The sequence below is a fragment of the Procambarus clarkii genome, chromosome 9 (genome assembly GCF_040958095.1).
Source record: "Procambarus clarkii isolate CNS0578487 chromosome 9, FALCON_Pclarkii_2.0, whole genome shotgun sequence".
In the NCBI taxonomy this organism is placed as follows: domain Eukaryota; kingdom Metazoa; phylum Arthropoda; class Malacostraca; order Decapoda; family Cambaridae; genus Procambarus; species Procambarus clarkii.
In genome coordinates, this window is record NC_091158.1 from 10,955,058 (window position 1) to 10,975,406 (window position 20,349).

The window sequence follows — 20,349 nt, forward strand, 5'->3', positions numbered from 1 at the left end:
AATATATACATGGGTGGGGTCATGATGAAGGTCAAGGTAACAAAATTAGAGTGTAAACCTAGTCCATTAGGTTAATAAGAGTAGGTTAAATTTGATGTACTGTATGCAGTTTATTGTTCTTCTAACAGTGATGGAGATTTACATAGACTAGGCTAGTTGAAAACTTTATTGGTGTGAGAGATAAGATCGCTACAAACTAATGTGGATTAAAGTTATGGTGGTGGTAGAAAGAAGGAAATTATGTGGGAAATAAATGTGGATAGCGAAACTTTTGAAATGCTTGACCAGTTTACATACCTGTGATATGTGATTGCAAAAAATAAAATAGAAATATGTGCAACTGGGATTGAAGATTGGATGAGTCGGGAAAGCAAAATGGCTGATGTAATGAAAACCCTGGTTAGAACAAGCAAGACAGGAATAGATGCCACCAGAGAGGGGTGCACACAAACGAGCAAGTGTTGACCCTATGTACTAGTGCCAGATAATGGTGAGGAATAAGAAAAATCAAGACTTGCAGCAATAGAAATGGACAATCTGAGGAGCATGTGCAGTGTTAGAAGAATAGGATGAGTAAGGAATAAAAAAGTTACAGACACAAGACGAATTGGATATGTTGAAAGAATAGAAAGTTGTACTGCACACTGGTAAAGAGCAGAAATTCAAGTGAATTTGAGGATAGAAATTGGAGAAAGGTCATGAAGATGATGGGCAGACATGGTGAGATAAAGCAAGAATCAAGTGTGAACACTGCACAAATTATAGTGGAAATGTAGTGAAAGGCACAAAGCTAGGTGGAAGTGATTTATAAAGGCAGTGAACATACAGTGTTGTGTGTGTTGTGTTATACATGACAATTTAAGAGGAGTACTGTACACTTGGTTTTATGAAGCAGTGGGTTTCTGATGTGGTTGATTATTAGTGTTTTGAGGTGCTTGTTTATCACTGATGCTATATACACTAGTTTAAATTATAAAATCAATGGAAAGTGATCTATACTTTATTTAATATCTCTACCCATATTTAACTACATTACTCAATCTTTTCTTCAAACTCATTGTTGTCAAAACCATGAAAGTAGAAAAGGGAGTAGTGATAATGAAAGTATGAAATAAACAAAATTTAAAGTAAAAAAATAGAAAAAAGTAAACACAAATTACAAACATTTATACTAATACCAAATATTTTATTACAACAAATATGATATTCAGTACAGCAAACATTATTACTGTACTGTATATTGAAAGTGCTTAAAAAACTAAAGTAGAAATAAATCATTTACTGTACAAACAAGAGGGAAAGGAAAAACAAACAGGCCATGCACAAACAAACAAAAATGTAACTACAGTGTCCTTCAGTAATATGTCCAGTAATATACATGTACTGTATTTTCATCTGTTTATGTATATAGTTCATCATCATCATCATGGCAACCTATAGATTAATAATATAATCTGGAGGAAATTTTAGTTAATCTTCAAAATGGTTGTTAGTAAGATTATGACCAGAGTCTGTACCAAATCTATTTCAGATAAATAGTAGGTTGCAAGATATGTATATCCACTTATGGCTATGGTTATTTGTCCTTCCCTTATGGCTTAAATGCAAAGCCATTCAACGTACCGACTGTGCAGGCATTTTTGGAATATGCATTGGAACTGATCAAGAGTGGACCACTCAGAACTGTAAAAAGAAATAATAAAAATAAAAGTATAGAATACTTAAATGAACAAACCCATGAGTCTTGTACACAGCATGCATGGATTCCCCAGACAGCAAAAATTATTGGGAAGAAACTACTGTAAGATGTGTGTTCTCTCAAAATTATGTACCATGCTGGCCAGTCATATACACCACCCACTATCATAGTTTTAGGTTAGCTCTCCCTGTTCAAATTTATTTATTGGAAATTTATAATACATCACCCCATTTAATTTGTCACAATGTGAATGTAACTAAACAGTAATTCAACCTATTAACTAAAAGATACTGTAAGGCTGTTTTCATATTACAATACAATTGCTTAAAAATATACAGTATTGTATATGCATTAGTGCAGTGGCTCCTGTAGGCATTCCTGTCCTACCTTGTGATGGTTCTGGGAATCATTGTCCAGACTGCTAACCTCCTGGTTAGCAAGCAGTCTGGTCAATCAGGCTGTTAAGATGCTGCTACTTGCAGCATCTTAACAGCTCAGCTAATCAAGCATCCCTTGGAAGTGTTTATTAAGTTCTCATTTGAACAAAGTGAGAGGTCAGCTAGTTATGCCCCTAATGTTTAGAGGGAGAGCATTAAAATGTTTTGGTTTCTTAATGTTGATTTAATTGTCTCTCAGTGTATCTAATGTACTTTTTGCTTTCAATGTGCTTATTTTGCACTTCCTGCACATGTCATCTGGTCTTGTAATGAGCTATTTCCATGTAAAATCTTGAACCAGTACAGTACTATGTGTTACAGGAATGGTGCACAATAAAGTTGAAAAACTTGCAGGAGTCATACAGATCATAGCATACAAGTTTATACTGGTCAAATTGCTTTACAAATGTATATAAACATTTGGCCAGATGTAGGTTCCTGGGTAACCAAAAGCATTCTGTGCAATGTAAATCCCAGTAGCGTACCTACATATTTTGTTTAATATGTCATTAAGAAATGCATCTACAGTCTATATTATGGTGTCATTTTATGCATGCCATATTTTTTTCTCCATAAAAGCATTGTATGTTTTTAAACTTCCCTTATAATAGTGACTGAATAACAATGACCCTATGCTATTTGTAAAGTCACATGCACCAGTTTTCCTGGAATGCATTGCTTGTGGATAATGAAACCTCACAATACATTACTGTAATTACTCAAGTAATTAAAGTGTAGTTATAGGGTGAGAGCTACGCTCATGATGTCCCATCTTCCCTATAATACAATATTTATATACAATATTTAAAATTTCATTACACAAAACGGGGTCATAACATGGTTACATGCAAAGTACAAGGCTACTTGTCACAGGTCATCGAGTTCCTCCAGCTCCTCAGCTGGATGGCAGGAACCATGGATGCAGTGTGCATTTCCTCTCTGGATTGCCACACTAAGGCACTGAAAGAGTAAACTGGTGCCTCTAGGGTCTCTAGTTGTTTTAATTAGCTTAGAACCCAGCTATTTAAAAAAACTAGCAGCACTTTTACCCCAGGCACCAAGTGTCTCTGAGGCAATGTGACAAAATTTTAGAGGTAATCAAGACCTCTGTATTTACGAGATTTGGCTGCTTCCCGGTGATTGGCAGCACTGCCTTGCTGCGGAACACTGAAGTCGACATAGGTGTTGGCTAAAGTTGAAACACAAGTGTAGTCCCACACCAACTGTCTACCATTCTTCCAGGGGTTCACCGTGATCCCGTCTGATATATATATATATATATATATATATATATATATATATATATATATATATATATATATATATATATATATATATATATATATATATATATATATATATATATAATATAATTTTTAGGTCACAATTTAAGCCTAAAGATTATTCTGGACCTCTGTTTTCTTAATAAACCATCTGCATATTTCATATCCAGGTGCACATTACTGTACTGTATATTTGCATGAACAATTTAAAAACTGTTTTAAACTGAATATTAAGCATTGATACTATGGTATAATACGGTAGGCTAATAAAATGTATGATGTGCTGCCATGATTTTCCTTCAGAATTATATTTAAAAGATGTACGTGTTAACTGAGAAGAGTTGTATCATGATTCTTCTGAAACAAACTTTGATTTTGTTTGAGGAATGGTAAATCTAATAAAAAATAATTCTGATGAGTACAGAAAAAAATCCACACTAAATAAAGGACATGGACACATAAAAAAGCAAAGAAATTTGAAAAATACAGTATTATAGCTTTGTAACAAAAATACAAATTAAATAAATAAATATATAAATGTTTATTCAGATAAAAGTACATACATACAAGATGAATTACTAACAGAATATTGGAGTTCTAGATAGAGCTAGTACATACTATGCCTAAAGCTATTAATTTGCACAGCGTTTCAGGCAAATTTGTAAATAATATTAAGATGTCCCAAATGAAGGTGTCCCCTTCATGTAGTCTATGACATAAAAACAATAAAATAAATAGAAACTACTGTATCTATAAACAACATGCAAACCCTTAACAAAAAATCTAAAAAAAAAAAAAAATCCTTTTTAAAAGACTCACACCTATCAAACTTTGAAAGTTTCATCACCATTTTCCTTATATAGAACATGATAATTTAATAATTTATTTTATAAGTGATAATTTATTATTATATGTTTTCCAGATAAGTACAAAAAGTATTTGTAATTATTGTTTTAAGAAAATTTCCAACAACTACCTGGATTGTATCTGGACAGAGTTCTTCTACTCCCATAATACTGGTCCAGAGCCAGGCTTGACTTGTGAGAGCTTGATCCAACAGCCTGTTGCTTAGAGCAGCCCACAGGCCCACATATCCACTACAGCCCAGATGGTCTGGCACACCTTGCACAAAACTGTCCCATTCTTTCTTGAGGACTTTCACTTTTGTTCCAGTAATATTTCTTATACAGGTACTTGCTGGGTAGATACTGAACAACCGTGGATCTCTGATGTTCATACAGTGTTCTCTAATTGTGCCTACGGCACCTCTACCCTTCACTGGTTCTATTCTGCTTTTTTTTTCCACGACGTTCACTCTGGTATGATATTTTACTGTGCATCTTTGGGACTTCGCCCCAATGGTACATACAGTATTTTGATCAATTGATAGATAGATAGATAGAGATATATATATATATATATATATATATATATATATATATATATATATATATATATATATATATATATATATATATATATATATATATATATATATATATATATATATATATATAAGCCTATACTTGCATAAACCACAAGTGAAGATAAACAATCTTTGGACAACAGTCCCACTGGTGGGTGTTGTCCAAAGATTATATATATATATATATATATATATATATATATATAGATATATATATAGATATATATATAGATATATATATAGATATATATATATATATATATATATATATATATATATATATATATATATATATATATATATATATATATATATATATATATATATATATATATATATAATATGCTCATACCATCACAATGCTCATACTATTCAAATCACTTGTATTTTTCCACCTTGAGTACTGTTCAATACTCACTTTCTTTTATTTATATATATATATATATATATATATATATATATATATATATATATATATATAAAAGAAAGTGAGTATTGAACAGTACTCAAGGTGGAAAAATACAAGTGATTTGAATAGTATGAGCATTGTGATGGTATTCCTGGATTTAAATTTTCTATTAATCCATCCTATCATTTTCCTAGCTGACGCTATATTTGCTTGGTTATGCACCCTAAATGTTAGGTCGTCAGACATCATTATTCACAGATCCTTTACATGTTGCTTTCCTACTATGGGTAGATTTGTGTTTTGTGCTCTGTATTTTCTTTAAGGTCTTCATTATTATCACACCTAAGTACAGTACAGTACCTGAAATTTATCACTGTTAAGCATCATGTTATTTTCTGCTGCCCAATCAGACTTTATTAATATCAGCTTGTAGTTTTTCAATACAGTACTTGCTCTGGATGGTAGAGCAATGGTGCTGCTTCATGCAGGTCGGCATTCAATCCCTGACCGTCCAAGTGGTTGGGCATCATTCTTTTCCCCTGTCCCATCCCAAATCCTTATCCTGATCCCTTCCTAGTGCAATATAGTGGCTTGACATTTTCCCTGATAATTCCCTTACTTTTTCCCCCTTGTTTTATATAAAAGACTTGAAAGATTTGGGTGCCATACTGTAGAATGGACGAAAATTCAATTGACCCTATCGAGAGAAGCATGAGGTTTTCAATGATAATCACAGGAATCAGAAGCCTTCCTAATGAAGACAGAAGAATAAAGCCTAATTTATAACCTCTAGAAAAGCAAAGCATGAGAAGGATATGACTGAAGTCTAAAAATAGATGAAAGGATATAATCATAACAAAGGGTACAATACTATAATATGGTGCAGAGTTTTGAATACTATTCCCAAGATATGAGGTTGATAAATGAGATACAGTACTATGTAAAAAATCGAAACTAAGAGTATAGCAAGCCAGGGAAGGAAAGTGGCTAATACAATGAAAACCCTTGTTAGAAAATACAAGACATGAAGGGATGAAGACAAAGTATTGCATAAAAGAATGGTAGTGCCTTCCCTGATGTACAAATGCTATACATTGGTATCAAAAAATAAAAGACACTTTGAAAAATATGCATAATATTAGATGAGTAAATAGCCTATAGTAAGGCTGTATAGCTGTTCTTCATAATTTCTCACCATTTTCTCATACTGTATTTGTTACATTGCCAAAGATATATTTTACCACTGAGGATGAGGCAGTACTTTAGCAACCACATTAGAAATAATATAGCAGCTACTTAAATTATCCCCCAAAATTATATATTCACAGGACTCCCACATACCACTAATAACATCTGGAACATATTTCTAGGGATTCCATGAAATACTAATGACATCCAACAGATGCCAGGCAGGTTTCCCATCAACCAAATTTACAAGCAACCTTAATCCAAACCCGTCAGACAGTCGGGACTAAAAGGCTGCCGAAGTCATAACATCACCAGTCACACAGCAGGTAGCAGCCAACAGCTGGAACACTACGGATTTACCACAAACTATCATCTTTCCAGATGTCACCATCTCCACCATCATCTTACAACTCAACTTGTCACGATGCTATCATATCACTCAAACATCAACCACTGTAACTAAACTATCAAATATACACCTAAAATTACCATACTGTGTGTCACCGTAGTAACTAGTGTCCCAAGGGTACGGCTTTTAACATTTGTAAATATTAAAACTTCATTCAAGACAATAATAAACTCTCCTAACAGTTCGAATATTGAATATTGACCAGAAATATGAAGCTGCACTAGTCTAATATTTAGAGTTTAATAACAGTCACTGGACACGAGATTCACTCCAACAAGAAGGAAGCTGGAGTGACTACAAGAGCGGCAGTGAGAGCTGGACATATGCCTCCCGGGATGGTAGACAAGCTCTCACAGACAAGGACTCACTCAGCCACCAGCAAACACCTCTGCTTGTCAAAGTGCCGCCGCCTCTCCCTCACCACAGCACCCACCCCTGATGCCACTCTCCCACGGCTCTCTTCTAGCTTTCTGTCAGCACGTCACATTAGTATTTGCTCTCTTAATACACTTCTACAGTTCAACTGCCGTTTTCTTGACCTGTACGCACAAATCAAGTTTGTAAACTGTGTGATAAAAGAACAAACCCTGGAGGAAGGCTTCTGACATGCTCTTGTATCCACCATCTTGTTTACACTGCCTGTGACGTCATAATTCACTCATTCCCTGACAGATTCTTGCCATACAAATAAAATATGTTGTTTTGTCAAAATACAAACAAAATCAGCCGCTGAGAAAAATCACAATGTTTTCCTTTACGAAACAATATGATACACGTAGACCGTTTTAAATTAAATAGTATCCATAGACGATTTTTAGAGAATGTCATAATAAAGTTGTCATAATAACAAATAAAATTATTAGGGTCAAACAAGATTTAATTTCAAAATAAGCTGCTGGATCTGTAGTACACACATCCTTCTGGAGAAGAAAACAATACATAAATTCATTGCGTAGGTAAAATATAATTATTTACTATTTGTATTGTTGTACATCTGCCATCCATTCCCAAACATACTCCCGTTTTCTGTTGCCAATCAATGAAAGGGCGGTGACCACTGTTGTTGAACTCATCACAATGACAACTCTCTTTACTTTATTGGTGAGCGAAGTACAATGATAAACCTAATGAAATTAACGTAACTGAACGTCAGGTCCAGAAAATTCTATTTGAGCAATATAATACTTCAACTCGTGACTTAAAGCAGACTGGATGGGGTTTAAAGAGACACGTACATACATAGGGGTACCACCAATGATGCAATTGTGGGGACCCCATAGCCTCGGAGAAGTGAATAAAAGGTATTCGGAGAAGATTGATGCCAATCTTCCCATACTTTTGCCTGGTGTCAGGAAAGTTCCTCGGGAGGAAGTTGACGGTCTTTATTGCTTTGGTAGTTGATTGTCAATTCTATTTTCTGCATGGGTGGAGCCGGTAGGCCAACTTACTCATGAAGAACTCTTCAGACATGGTTAAACGTCTTGAAAGATATGAATGTCATCTTTGCCTTCCCATTCCCACTTGGGAACCGTCAGTCCCAACGATCTAGATACACTGCCTCTGCCAGCATGAATATCTGGACCAATGGGTAGTAGTATAGTAGGCATCCATCAGTCTCATGAGACTATGGAGTTGCGCTCTGGTTGTCGGTCTAGTGTGGCCTCTCCACGGCGCAAAGCCATGGTAGGTTGATATGGAGGAGAAGCTGTTGCCCATGCAGCAGATCCCCCCTCTCTACGGCGCAAAGCCAGGGTAGGTTGATATGGAGGAGAAGCTGTTGACCATGCAGCAGGTCCCCCCTCACCACGGCGCAAAGCCAGGGTAGGTTGATATGGAGGAGAAGCTGTTGACCATGCAGCAGGTCCCCCCTCACCACGGCGCAAAGCCAGGGTAGGTTGATATGCAGGAAAAGCTGTTGTCCATGCAGCAGGTCCCCCCCCCCCCTCTCCACGTTGCTGAAAGTCTCCAATGGAAAGGCATTGGATGAACTGTGAGCTCCGGAGTTGACCTCGAAGTTGGTGAAAGAAGACACTGGGACTTCAAACCCAGAGGTTGCCGTGGTCGAGGCCGTAGATGAACCACCCCATCAAGAGCAAGAACGACCCCAGCCTCCTGAAGCAGAGCCTGGGGGGCCGCACGAGCCCCAGGAGGTGGACGTCCCGGTCCCGCACCTACGGGTTCCAGACAGAGATCGTCACAGCCCTCTTTCACCAGTGCCCGCTTCCTTCAAGACCAAGCAGAAGGAAAAGTGATAATTATTAAATAATACAATTATTCTTATAATAATTATAATAATAATAATATAATTAACTAATAATTATCACTCTTCTGCTTAGTCGTGAAGGAGTCCCTCTAGATTGAAAATATGCAAATGTCACCCCTATTTTCAAAAAAGGCAGAATGAGCTCAGCAGAAAACTACCGGCCGATTAGCTTGACATCACACATCTATAAGCTCACGGAGATAATCCTCAGGGAGGGAATCATTCACCATCTTTCAGTGAACAACCTTATACAATCGACACAACATGGATTTGTTAAAAACAGATCCTGCCCTCACAAACTTGCTCACATTTTTGGAAACGGTAACCAGCTACTCAGACAAAGGCCTTCCAGTTGTAGATACATTCGTGGATTTTGTTAAAGTTTTTGATAAGGTACCACATGAAAGACTGGCAAGGAAATTACAGGCCCATGGAATAAATGGTAAAGTATTAGAATGGATAAAACAATGAATGAAGAAAAGAAAACGGAGGGTTGTGCTAAATGGAAACAAATTTTAATGGAGAAATGTGATAAGTGGGATGCGCCGCGAGGCCCCCAAGATGTGTGTGTGTGTACTCACCTATTTGTACTCACCTATTTGTGCTTGCAGGATCGAGCATTGGCTCTTGGATCCCGCCTTTCTAGCCATCGGTTGTTTACAGCAATGACTCCTGTCACATTTCCCTATCATACCTAATTTTAAAAGTATGAATAGAGTTTGCTTCCACAAACTGCAGAGTGTGTGTGAGTGAGTGTGTGTGGTGAGTGTGTGTGTGTGTGTGTGTGTGTGTGTGTGTGTGTGTGTGTGTGTGTGTGTGTGTGTGTGTGTGTGTGTGTGTGTGTGTGTGTGTGTGTATTTCCTTAAAAGACAAAAAATAAGCAATAAAGTAGAGATGAGGTTTGAACATGCAAGACATTTTCCCACGAGTGACCGCAGCGTAACTGTTGACTGTGGTCACCTGCCGCTCACCTCTTTGGTTAACCTTACTGTATATTTTCCTCCTAAATTATCCATCACTGCCTTTGAAGCTTCCTCAAGAAAGTCAGTGACTGCAACAGACACACACATAACTCCACAAGAATATAACAATACTAAGTACGAACACGTACGGGAGTGGTATTAGATAAGTATCGTACCCTACTTGGCTGCCTGCTGGAGTATTGTGTTACTGCAAATCACATCATTATTCCCCTGTTCTGTTATGTGCTTCTGCCTCTCCCTTTGTGCGTAGCTTTGCCGTGTGGCATATTAGTTTCTAGTGCTTGGCGTCACTCGTTTCGCGTTTTGGCTTAGCATTACGCCTTTCCTGGCTTTGCGATTCACCCTTCACGGGTACGCCGGGGCGCATCCGATCCCACGATCGTCGTCGCCCCTAACTCAACAACAACAACATCATTATTGACATGTTGGTCTTGTGAGGTAGGCTGGCTGCCATTACGCATGGCCACGAACCGCTGTGTTAAGCACAGTATTTTCAGTAGACCGGCTTACACACAGCATAAGATCATTTAAACTTGAAAGTTTTTCCACTCAGTTATTATATTAGACTGGAAACTTCATATCTTTTATCAATAACACATATGTATAAACAAGTGAACAGCCTTTGAGTGCGTGTTCATACAATGATGCTGAATTATATCCTAACTACTACTGTGCACTGAACACGGCAATTTCACCACACATAATTTTACACCTAATAATGTTCTCGTGTTATGGGAAGAACGGCTGCTCAGATTAAGGGTGAGCAACCTTGAAGGTTTTTATATGTACTATAGATAACAGCATCAAGTTTCACTTCAGTTTTGATTCATTTATGTATCAATAATAATATTTTATTTACAAGAAGGTACAATGGGTTGGTGAGATTACATTAGAGTATTATTTTTACTTTCTTGCAAAGCCACTAACACGCATAGTGTTTCAAGCTAGTCCTTAATCTAACATATCAGGTAAGGTGAAAAAGTACATTATGGCAAGGTTTTATATCAACAAAATAAATTGACAGAGGAATTTACGGGGTCACCATAACCCGTGCTACTTGGAACTTTATGTTCTGAGTAGCTGAATCTAAAACAACACACAGACAGAGGTGATTACACTGGGAGAGATGAAGCACTTAATTAGTCTTAAGTACTCTTCCGCCAAACAAACAACCAAACTACGACGTTGCTACAACGTTCGAACAAGTTTTAATACCTAACAACTTGTAACAACCAATATAGCAAGTTGTAACAACGTTCTAATACGTCATATAAAACGTTATAAACAGATGTAACAACTTTATTACAAGTTGTAACAAGCGGAAAATAGGGGCAGTTACGTTGTGTGTGTTTGCAGGGTAATATTGGGGAAGTGGGTAGTACAATAACAGTGTGAGTTTGAAGCACAAGGTAGTAAACTATGAGGATGTAATTAGGTACTTTTTGGTTTTACTTTTGAATAAGGTATAGATTGGAACATTTTTTAATTCATCAGCGGGTGAGGTCCATAGACTGGGCCCTTTTATTTGCATGGAGTGTTTGCACAGATTTAGTCTGACTCTGGGGATATCAAAGTGATATTTATTTCTGGTGTGGTTCTCACGGGTTTTGTTACACTTATCAAGGAAAAGTTTCAGATCAAGATTATCATTTAGGAACAAGGTATTGTACATGTAGATAGCCCGCGAGTGTAGGCTTAGCATGTTAAGGGATTTAAACAGAGGGACTGTGTGTGTTGTCTGAAGACAGAGTGTGTTATCGTTCTGATAGCAGATTTTTACTGAGTGATGATAGGCTTGACGTAATTTACAGTGGTTGAACTCCATGCATAGATACCGTATGTAAGTTAGGGATAAATTGTACGAAGTATAATGAGAGGAAAGCAGAGTGGGGAATATAATATGCTATTTGAGAAAGTATACCAACCGGTTTTTTTTAGACTTTTTTTTAGCAATGTGTTGCATGTGGGTGCTGAAGTTGAGTCTCTTATCTATGTATAGGCCGAGGAACTTTCCCTCATTTTTATTGCTAATGTTACCATTGTTTATCTGAAGTTGGATTTGATTTGATAATTTACTACCAAATAAAATGTATTACGCCTTATTCTATGTTTAATGTGAGTTCGTTGGTTGACATCCCTGAGTGGACTTCTTTTAATTCATTATTTACAATATTATTTAGTGCGTGGGGGTTGGGGTCAGAATAGATGAAGGTAGCATCGTCAGCAAATAGTATAGGTTTCAGAATGTTAGAAACATTTGGCAAATCATTGATGTATATAAGAAATAGGAGAGGTCCTAAGAGCGCTACCCTGTAGCACTCCTACTGTTAATGGTTGAGTGGATGAGGTTATGTTATTGATGGCTACATACTGGTGTCTGTCACCGAGATAGGAACGAATATAGTTCAGAACAAGGCCTCGGATACTATAGTAGCAAAGTTTAAGTAAGAGGTAGTTATGGTTTACAGTATCAAAGACCTTTCTCAGGTCAATGAAGAGGCCAATTGCTAGATTATATTAAGCAGACTAATAATGGCATCATTGGTACTCTTTCGGGAACGGGAGCCAAACTGGCAGGGACTTAATATGTCGAGTTTTACAAGGTAGGAATAGAGCTCTTTGTAAATAATTATTTCAAATATTTTTGAATATATGTAGATTTGATATTGGTCTGTAATTGTTTATGTCTGCTGTCTCGCCTCCTTTATGAACTGGCGTCACTCTTACTTTCTTAAGAATATCAAGAAAAGTATGACACTCTAGAAATTTGTTGAATAGCTGAGCTATGGGTAGTGCAAGAGCAGGGTCATTTTGCTAGATGACCTTAGTTCTTTCGTAACGCGAAATGGCATTACTGGGCTCTTTGCCTGATAATTGTCCTGTGCAACAACCATATGCCTGATACTTGTTCTGTGCAACAACCATATGCCTGATACTTGTTCTGTGCAACAACCATATGCCAGATACTTGTCCTGTGCAACAACCATATGCCTGATACTTGTCCTGTGCAACAACCATATGCCTGATACTTGTCCTGTGCAACAACCATATGCCTGATACTTGTCCTGTGCAAGAAGCATATGGCATTATCCCCCACACACACATATATATATATATATATATACCCTTCTTCTAGACGTAAAGTTGGCTCGCATTATTAATTTCCCTCGATAATGAAATACGAAGATAAACAGCCAGAATTTGGCCTCTAGTTATATTTGACCGATATATATTTTATATAATTATATCCTCATTTATTTAGTAAGCATAACAAATAATTCATAAATAACGCCATAATTACAAGAGGGAGAGTCGTAGCCATGGAGCCCCAGGGCGAAGCCCACCCTTAATTGTCCCCTTCTCTCTCCTTTCCTCTCTCCCTCCCTCCTTCCTTCCATCCATCCTTCCCACCCTCTCTCCCTCCCATCATCCCCCCTTCCTTCTCTCCCTCTCTTCGGTGTGTTTAGGATGTGAAGGCAGGGTTGCTAGGGCGTGTGGGCGGGGTGTTTAGGTGTGTGTGTGGGTGGAGGAGACGCTCCCTTTGCCGATCCTCTGCACCGTAAACAGCTTTGAGAAAATCAATGGCCACCCCAACCTGCCACACCCTGCCAACACCCACCTGCCACACCCTGCCAACACCAACCTGCCACACCCTGCCAACACCAACCTGCCACACCCTGCCAACACCCACCTGCCACACCCTGCCAACACCCACCTGCTGCCCTGTGGGAGAGAAGGTCTAGACCTGTCAATACGCAGCTCTCCCTCACATTCCAACCTCTCCCTCCTGTCCTACCCCGCCCCGCCTTTCCGATTGATTGACTGATTGATGAAGATTAATCCACCTAAGAGGTGGCATAGATAGCCCGTAACCCGCCTTTCCTTGCCTCCCTCTTTTCATATTCTCTCCCACGGTTCCCACAATAGGTAACTGGAAGGGTTAGGTACGCCAGTGAACAGCTGTGTACCCCTCCAACCCGTCTCCTACACAGGGAGACATAGGGGTAACTGGGAGACGTTGTCACAGCGGTGCTCGCCTCACCTCCACACGTGAATAATAATATTTGATGACCGTCGGTCATGACTGACTACCGCTTGGCATTACCCTGGGTATGGCTGTGCTCCTCGTACATGCCCTTTACCTCACACAATCTTTTTGTGTGAGGTACAATCTATGTATTTACGTATGTAGGTTAGCTTAGCATTTTAAAAGCACCGAATCACCTTCTGTGGATGATTGTTCAATAAACCCTTGAACTATATGTTTAACACATCTCTAACCCTGTCCATGGAGGACAGGAGAAAATGTATATATGCTGGTTAGCATTGTAAATGTGTGGCCACGTCTGTGGTAGAAAATAATAATAATAAAAAACAAAAACAATCTTTTTGTGTCATGTGGTATTCTACTGGACAGAATTTCGCTTTATATTTGTTAAATTGGCTGAAAGACATGATTTTTTAAGTTTTGCCCCCCGAAGGGCGAGTTTATTGGGCAGCGCCACTCATCCTGTGAGTGGACACACCGCCGTAGTGACAGTATTGGGCAGCGCCACTCATCCTGTGAGTGGACACACCGCCGTAGTGACAGTATTGGGCAGCGCCACTCATCCTGTGAGTGGACACACCGCCGTAGTGACAGTATTGGGCAGCGCCACTCATCCTGTGAGTGGACACACCGCCGTAGTGACAGTATTGGGCAGCGCCACTCATCCTGTGAGTGGACACACCGCCGTAGTGACAGTATTGGGCAGCGTCACTCATCCTGTGAGTGGACACACCGCCGTAGTGACAGTATTGGGCAGCGCCACTCATCCTGTGAGTGGACACACCGCCGTAGTGACAGTATTGGGCAGCGCCACTCATCCTGTGAGTGGACACACCGCCGTAGTGACAGTATTGGGCAGCGCCACTCATCCTGTGAGTGGACACACCGCCGTAGTGACAGTATTGGGCAGCGCCACTCATCCTGTGAGTGGACACACCGCCGTAGTGACAGTATTGGGCAGCGTCACTCATCCTGTGAGTGGGGTTGTTCAACCATAGTCATCTTGGTATTACCAGGTTCCAGGTATATAGCTAAGAACACTACTGAACAATTGAGCGTTCAAACATTCATCTCTGTCTCGTATCGAATTAATTAGAGATTCCATATTTTTATTATTTTTTATTTATGTGGCTTTTCCAAGTCTATTTATTATTATTACCTTATTTCTTAAATTTAGTTATATATGTTCTCCCGTTCAACATTTTCAGCGACGTGTGCCTTTTATTTTATGATCTCCCACGCCAGATTTGTCCGCCGACGTGTCACCAGTTTGGTCAGTAGTGTGTGTATAGCAGTTTGGTATATGATAAAGGAGTGAAGGTGGGAGCGGAGCGGGCGCCGCGCGCTGGCTGACACCACCAGCTGACACCACCAGCTCGCGGGCGCCACGCAGAGCGCCGCGGGAGGGAAACTCGCTGATAGCTTGTGGTGGCCGTCACTGTCTTGAATGCAACTCGCTCATGTGCACTGAAGGTATTGACAGCGTGGGACTGTGGGAGAGCAACAGTCGGGAGTAGAGTTTAGTCTAGTACTCTAGAATCTGGGCTTTTAGTTTAGCTAAGCAAGTTACAGTATTAATGAGCTCAGACAGAGATTGTTAACAGATATCAACTGCCTATTCTTAGGATTGGTTAGTTTAGCTTGATTAACATAAAGGTTATAGTCATATAATGGGTTCAGCAGCTAAGCCCTAATAGGATATAGGCTAAGCCATTTACATATGTGGGAACTATAGTTACAGATTTTATTGCCTTAAACTTGTAATACAGTTACTGGGGTAGTTATCTAATGAGTGACTAAAGCTAATTTTACTGTAGTTGCTCTTGAGATAAGGAAGCTAGAGACAAGCTAACGGATGCAGAAACTTGCTACTCTGTAGTACAGTGTATGGAAGTAGTGTCGAAGGTGTTCACATATTTTACGTTTGTGTATGGGTTGAGAGTCACTCTCCAGGCTGACCTCAAGCCTCAAGTCACCTGAGAAACCTATATATTGTAAATAGCAGGATCGCACGTTTAATTCCCCAAATTAGAAATCTTTCATATGAAGAAAGATTAACAAAGATTAAGTTGCATTCACTGGAAAGGCGAAGAGTTAGGGGGTGACATGATAGAGGTTTACAAGTGGATGAATGGACATAACAGGGGGGATATTAATAGGGTATTAAAAATATCAACACAAGACAGAACACGAAACAATGGGTATAAATTGGATAAGTTTAGATTTAGGAAAGACTTGGGTAAATACTGGTTCAGTAACAGGGTTGTTGATTTGTAGAACCAATTGCCGCGTAACGTGGTGGAGGTGGTGTCCCTCGATTGTTTCAAGCGCGGGTTGGACAAGTATATGAGTGGGATTGGGTGGTTATAGAATAGGAGCTGCCTCGTATGGGCCAATAGGCCTTCTGCAGTTACCTTTGTTCTTATGTTCTGCGTGTACAGCAGAACCGTGTACCGATTGATTGACTGATTGATGAAGATCAATCAGTCAGTACCATGCAGGATACACTAAAGAAGTTCAACGGGGTACACCCGGCTCAGTTGACTGTTTCTGAGAGTGGACTCAGCGAGTACTGGCAACTGTGACTCTGATACAACCCGGACGGCCAAAACATTTGGCCTGAAGTTCTTTAACGCTGGGAGAGGGGGGAGTAGAGTTGAGAGAGGTGGTGGGTTGGCGAAGGGATGGGTGTATGTCACAGGATGTGACTGAAGAGTGTTTGATTTACCTTAATCTGGAGAGATTGCTTGTGATTCTGAGAATGTTGTCTCTAACTCCTTTTCTACCTTATGATCTCTCTTCCTTCTTCTCCTATCTCTTTTATAAATAATATATAATAGTTTTTATTTAGGTAAGGTACATACATAAAGAGATTTTACAAAGTTTGTTGGCTTTATAGATAGAGCTAGTACATACAATGCCTAAAGCCACTATTACGCAAAGCGTTTCGGGCAAGCGTTTTCTTTCATATATTCGTCATTTCTATTCCCTCTTTTTCCTTCCTGTTTGTCTTCATTCTCTTTCTATTCTTTCCTTCTTCTCTCCTCTCCTCACCTCTCTTCTTCTATATCCCTTTCCTGTCTTCTCTTCCTCCATATTTTCTTCTTCCCTCCTTCATGTACCCTCTGCATCACTCTCACCCTGGGCCTTCAGCGACACCCACCAACGATGTGCCATCAAAGCAATTTTTACCTCCATTACAAAATAACTAGTTCTAGGTAGTTCTATTTATCTAGGTAATACTGGTCACTAAATGTAGTCTCTCTGTTGTACCACCCGGCAGCCCAGATATTTCCCGCCAGCGTCCAGCAGTCTTGTTTCGTAGGTGTCTTCCCCACTCTGCTGGCGGCAATATTTTCCCCAGCCTCTGCTCCTAGGACCACCCTTACTCCGGTCCCAGTACACGCACACACGCCTCAACCCAAGAAACAACGAGGAGGTAAGGTATCCAGCAAATAGAAATCAGATACGAACACAGAAGGCAGGAGTGGCTGGGTCCCTAAGGCCTTAACAGGCCGAGAAAGACGGAGTGCGGGGTATATACGGCAAAGATATAGTAGGCAAAGAACGCGGGTTCAAACACATTAGGAAGAACGTGGGTTCAAACGAAATTACAAGTGAAATCAGGACAACAGGGCGGGTAAATTACAACAAAATAATTGCACAGACAGTCAACAGGAGGTCCTTCGTGGACCTTCGAGGTCCACGAGGAGAGAAGTAAAACAGGAACAACAACAACAACACGAGCACCAAGGGATCCGCTGGGCCAAAGTGGACGACGAGAACTCAGGGGCCAGATTCACGAAGCAGTTACGCAAGTACTTACGAACGTGTACATCTTTCCTCAATCTTTGATGGTTTTGGTTACATTTATTAAACAGTTTACAAGCATAAAAACTTGCCAATCAACTGTTGTTATTGTTATAAACAGCCTTTTGGTGCTTCGGAGCTCATTAACTGTTTAATAATTGTAAACAAAGCCGCCAAAGATTGAGAAAAGATGTACAGGTTCGTAAGTGCTTTCGTGAATCTGGGGCCTGGAGGTCAGACAAAACTAACAGCGAGTAAAACAAAGGCTGAATAAGAATATTATATCAGGAGTGACATAAAGACGAGAACCAGGTTTTAGAAAATGTTATGAACCCGCGAGACTTGTAAGTCCAGAGATGGCGGGATGACTCTCCCGCTCCAGGTGTGTCGTGGTGACTCACGGGAGGGGCGATGACACTCACCAGGTACCAGGTGTGTTACCGTAACTCACGAAAAGGGAAATGACACTCACCTCTCAAGTATCAGGTGTGTTATGATAACTCAGGTGAGGGGAGATGACACACACACACCTGTCGGTATCGGGTGTGTCACACTATTAAACAAATCATAATGAATGGCGGTGACGAAGATGGTGCAAGATACACAAAGCAAGACTGAGACAGCCATAATATTGTGAATGGTGACATAAACGGTGAATGATAACATAGGCAGCAGCTAACAGTACGAGGCTAGAGAACAGTTACACAACAGTAGTAATTGTTGTTGTGTATTTACCAGCACAATTGTGATTACAAGTCATAATTAACATATATGAATAAACTTTTTATTTGTAAGAACACTTATCCCCACTTTACAACATAGACAACTATGTGACATTGGGTGTATTGAATGGGTGAGGGTGGAGTGGTGTGAGGGAGAAGCATGGTAGAGGCAGTGAAATGGACGCTGGTGTGGGTGGGTGGCTAGTGTGGATGAGAGGCTAGTATGGGTGGGATGCTAGAGTGGGTGGAAGTCTAGTGTGGATTGGTGAGTAGCGATTGATTGATGAAGATTAAGCCACCTAAGAGATGGCACGGGCACGAATAGCCCGTATGATCCCTAGCGTGGGTGGGAGGTTAATGTAAGAAAGGCTAGTGTGGGTGAAATGGTAGTGTGGGAGGGATGGTAGTGTGGGAGGGATGTAGGTGTGAGGGGAAGGGGAGGAACGGTTCAGATAGTACGAGGGACAACAATATAGTGACGCTAGAAGGGGATGATTACCTGTTTTCCGTGATGATTCCCGTTGGCGGGAAGAGAAAGCTTGTACTTAAGCTTATCGGCCTCCCCCCCCCATAAACCACCTGCTGACCTTTCTCGGGATACAACCCACAACAGTTGCTGAACTCCTAGGTACAGCATCTGCTAGATTAACAGAGACATTAGGGGAAAGTTACCCAACCATTTCTGTTCCGCCCAGGGACCGAACACGGGATCCACGATTGCGAGTCGAGAACGTAGACCACTGTACAGGCGGAGTGTTAGTAGGGCGAGGATTTATCTTTACCACAGACGTGGCCACACATTTGCAATGCTAACCAGCATATATACATTTTCTTCTGTCCTCCATGGACAGGGTTAGAGATCTGTTAAAGATATTGCTCAGTGATTTATTGAACAATCAACCACAGAAGGTGATTGAAGTGCTTTTAAAATGCTAAGCTAACCTATAGACATAAATACACAGAGTTACGTCTATCCTACATAAACAGTGTTGGAGGTGGGGAGTGTGGTGGTGGGGAGCGGGCGTGTCTTGGGAGCGCACACTGTAGGCGCGTAAGTTGATAACAAAATATTAATTAAATACTTAATATTATCTATCAGTATTATACAGTCAATATACTTGGTTTGATTCCTCAGGTTTAGCAGGAAGTTACTCTGTACGTTGAATGCACTTCTCTGTTTTCAAGAAAAGCGTCGGAGTTTTCTGAGAAAGCTTATTCTCTTTCATAGTCTCGTGTCTCAACTTTTTTTTTTTATTGTATTTTACCATGTTATTCTTGTTTCATTATTCGTATTGTTTCAGGGGTAAATTAGACATGTATGAGCGAGTTTGGGTGGATATATATACTGCCTCGAATAGGTCAATAGGCCTTCTGCAGTCTTATATATTATTATGCTATGTTGATTTGAATTATATGCCGTCCCTCCGTCTCCTTCCCCCTAACCTGCACAATGTGGCGGAAGTAATCACAGGACTCCCAACCTGTTCCATCCCCCTCTCCCTCTCCCTCTCCCTCCCCCTCTCCCTCTCCCTCTCCCTCTCCCTCTCCCTCTCAGCCAACAAACCTCATCATTTCATAATGACACTCACGCGCGGTGTGTATGTTTGAGCTAACCTAAGTGTGTTTACAGGGTCGGGCAGTAGCTCTCAGGTCCCGACTATCCATCTCCTGG

At 39.9% G+C, this 20,349-nt stretch overlaps 2 protein-coding genes across 8 annotated transcripts in view; one reads left to right on the forward strand and one right to left on the reverse strand.

Annotated features, from left to right (window-relative positions):
- The window catches only part of LOC123766240 (uncharacterized), a 208,907-nt gene that overhangs the window by 90,286 nt on the left and 98,272 nt on the right, over positions 1-20,349 (forward strand). The gene's annotated exons all lie outside the window — the stretch shown is intronic.
- The window catches only part of LOC123766245 (coronin-1A), a 112,364-nt gene that overhangs the window by 51,725 nt on the left and 40,290 nt on the right, over positions 1-20,349 (reverse strand). For 4 of the 7 annotated variants that reach the window (XM_069321138.1, XM_045755278.2, XM_069321134.1 and 1 more), the window contains exon 1: positions 7,438-7,523. In XM_069321138.1, coding sequence (XP_069177239.1) covers positions 7,438-7,476 — 39 coding nt within the window. In that variant the 5' untranslated portion in view covers positions 7,477-7,523. Of the gene's footprint in view, positions 1-1,623; positions 1,684-7,437; positions 7,524-20,349 lie in introns of those variants that run through there. The other 3 variants (XM_069321137.1, XM_069321136.1, XM_069321135.1) reach the window with 2 other exon arrangements.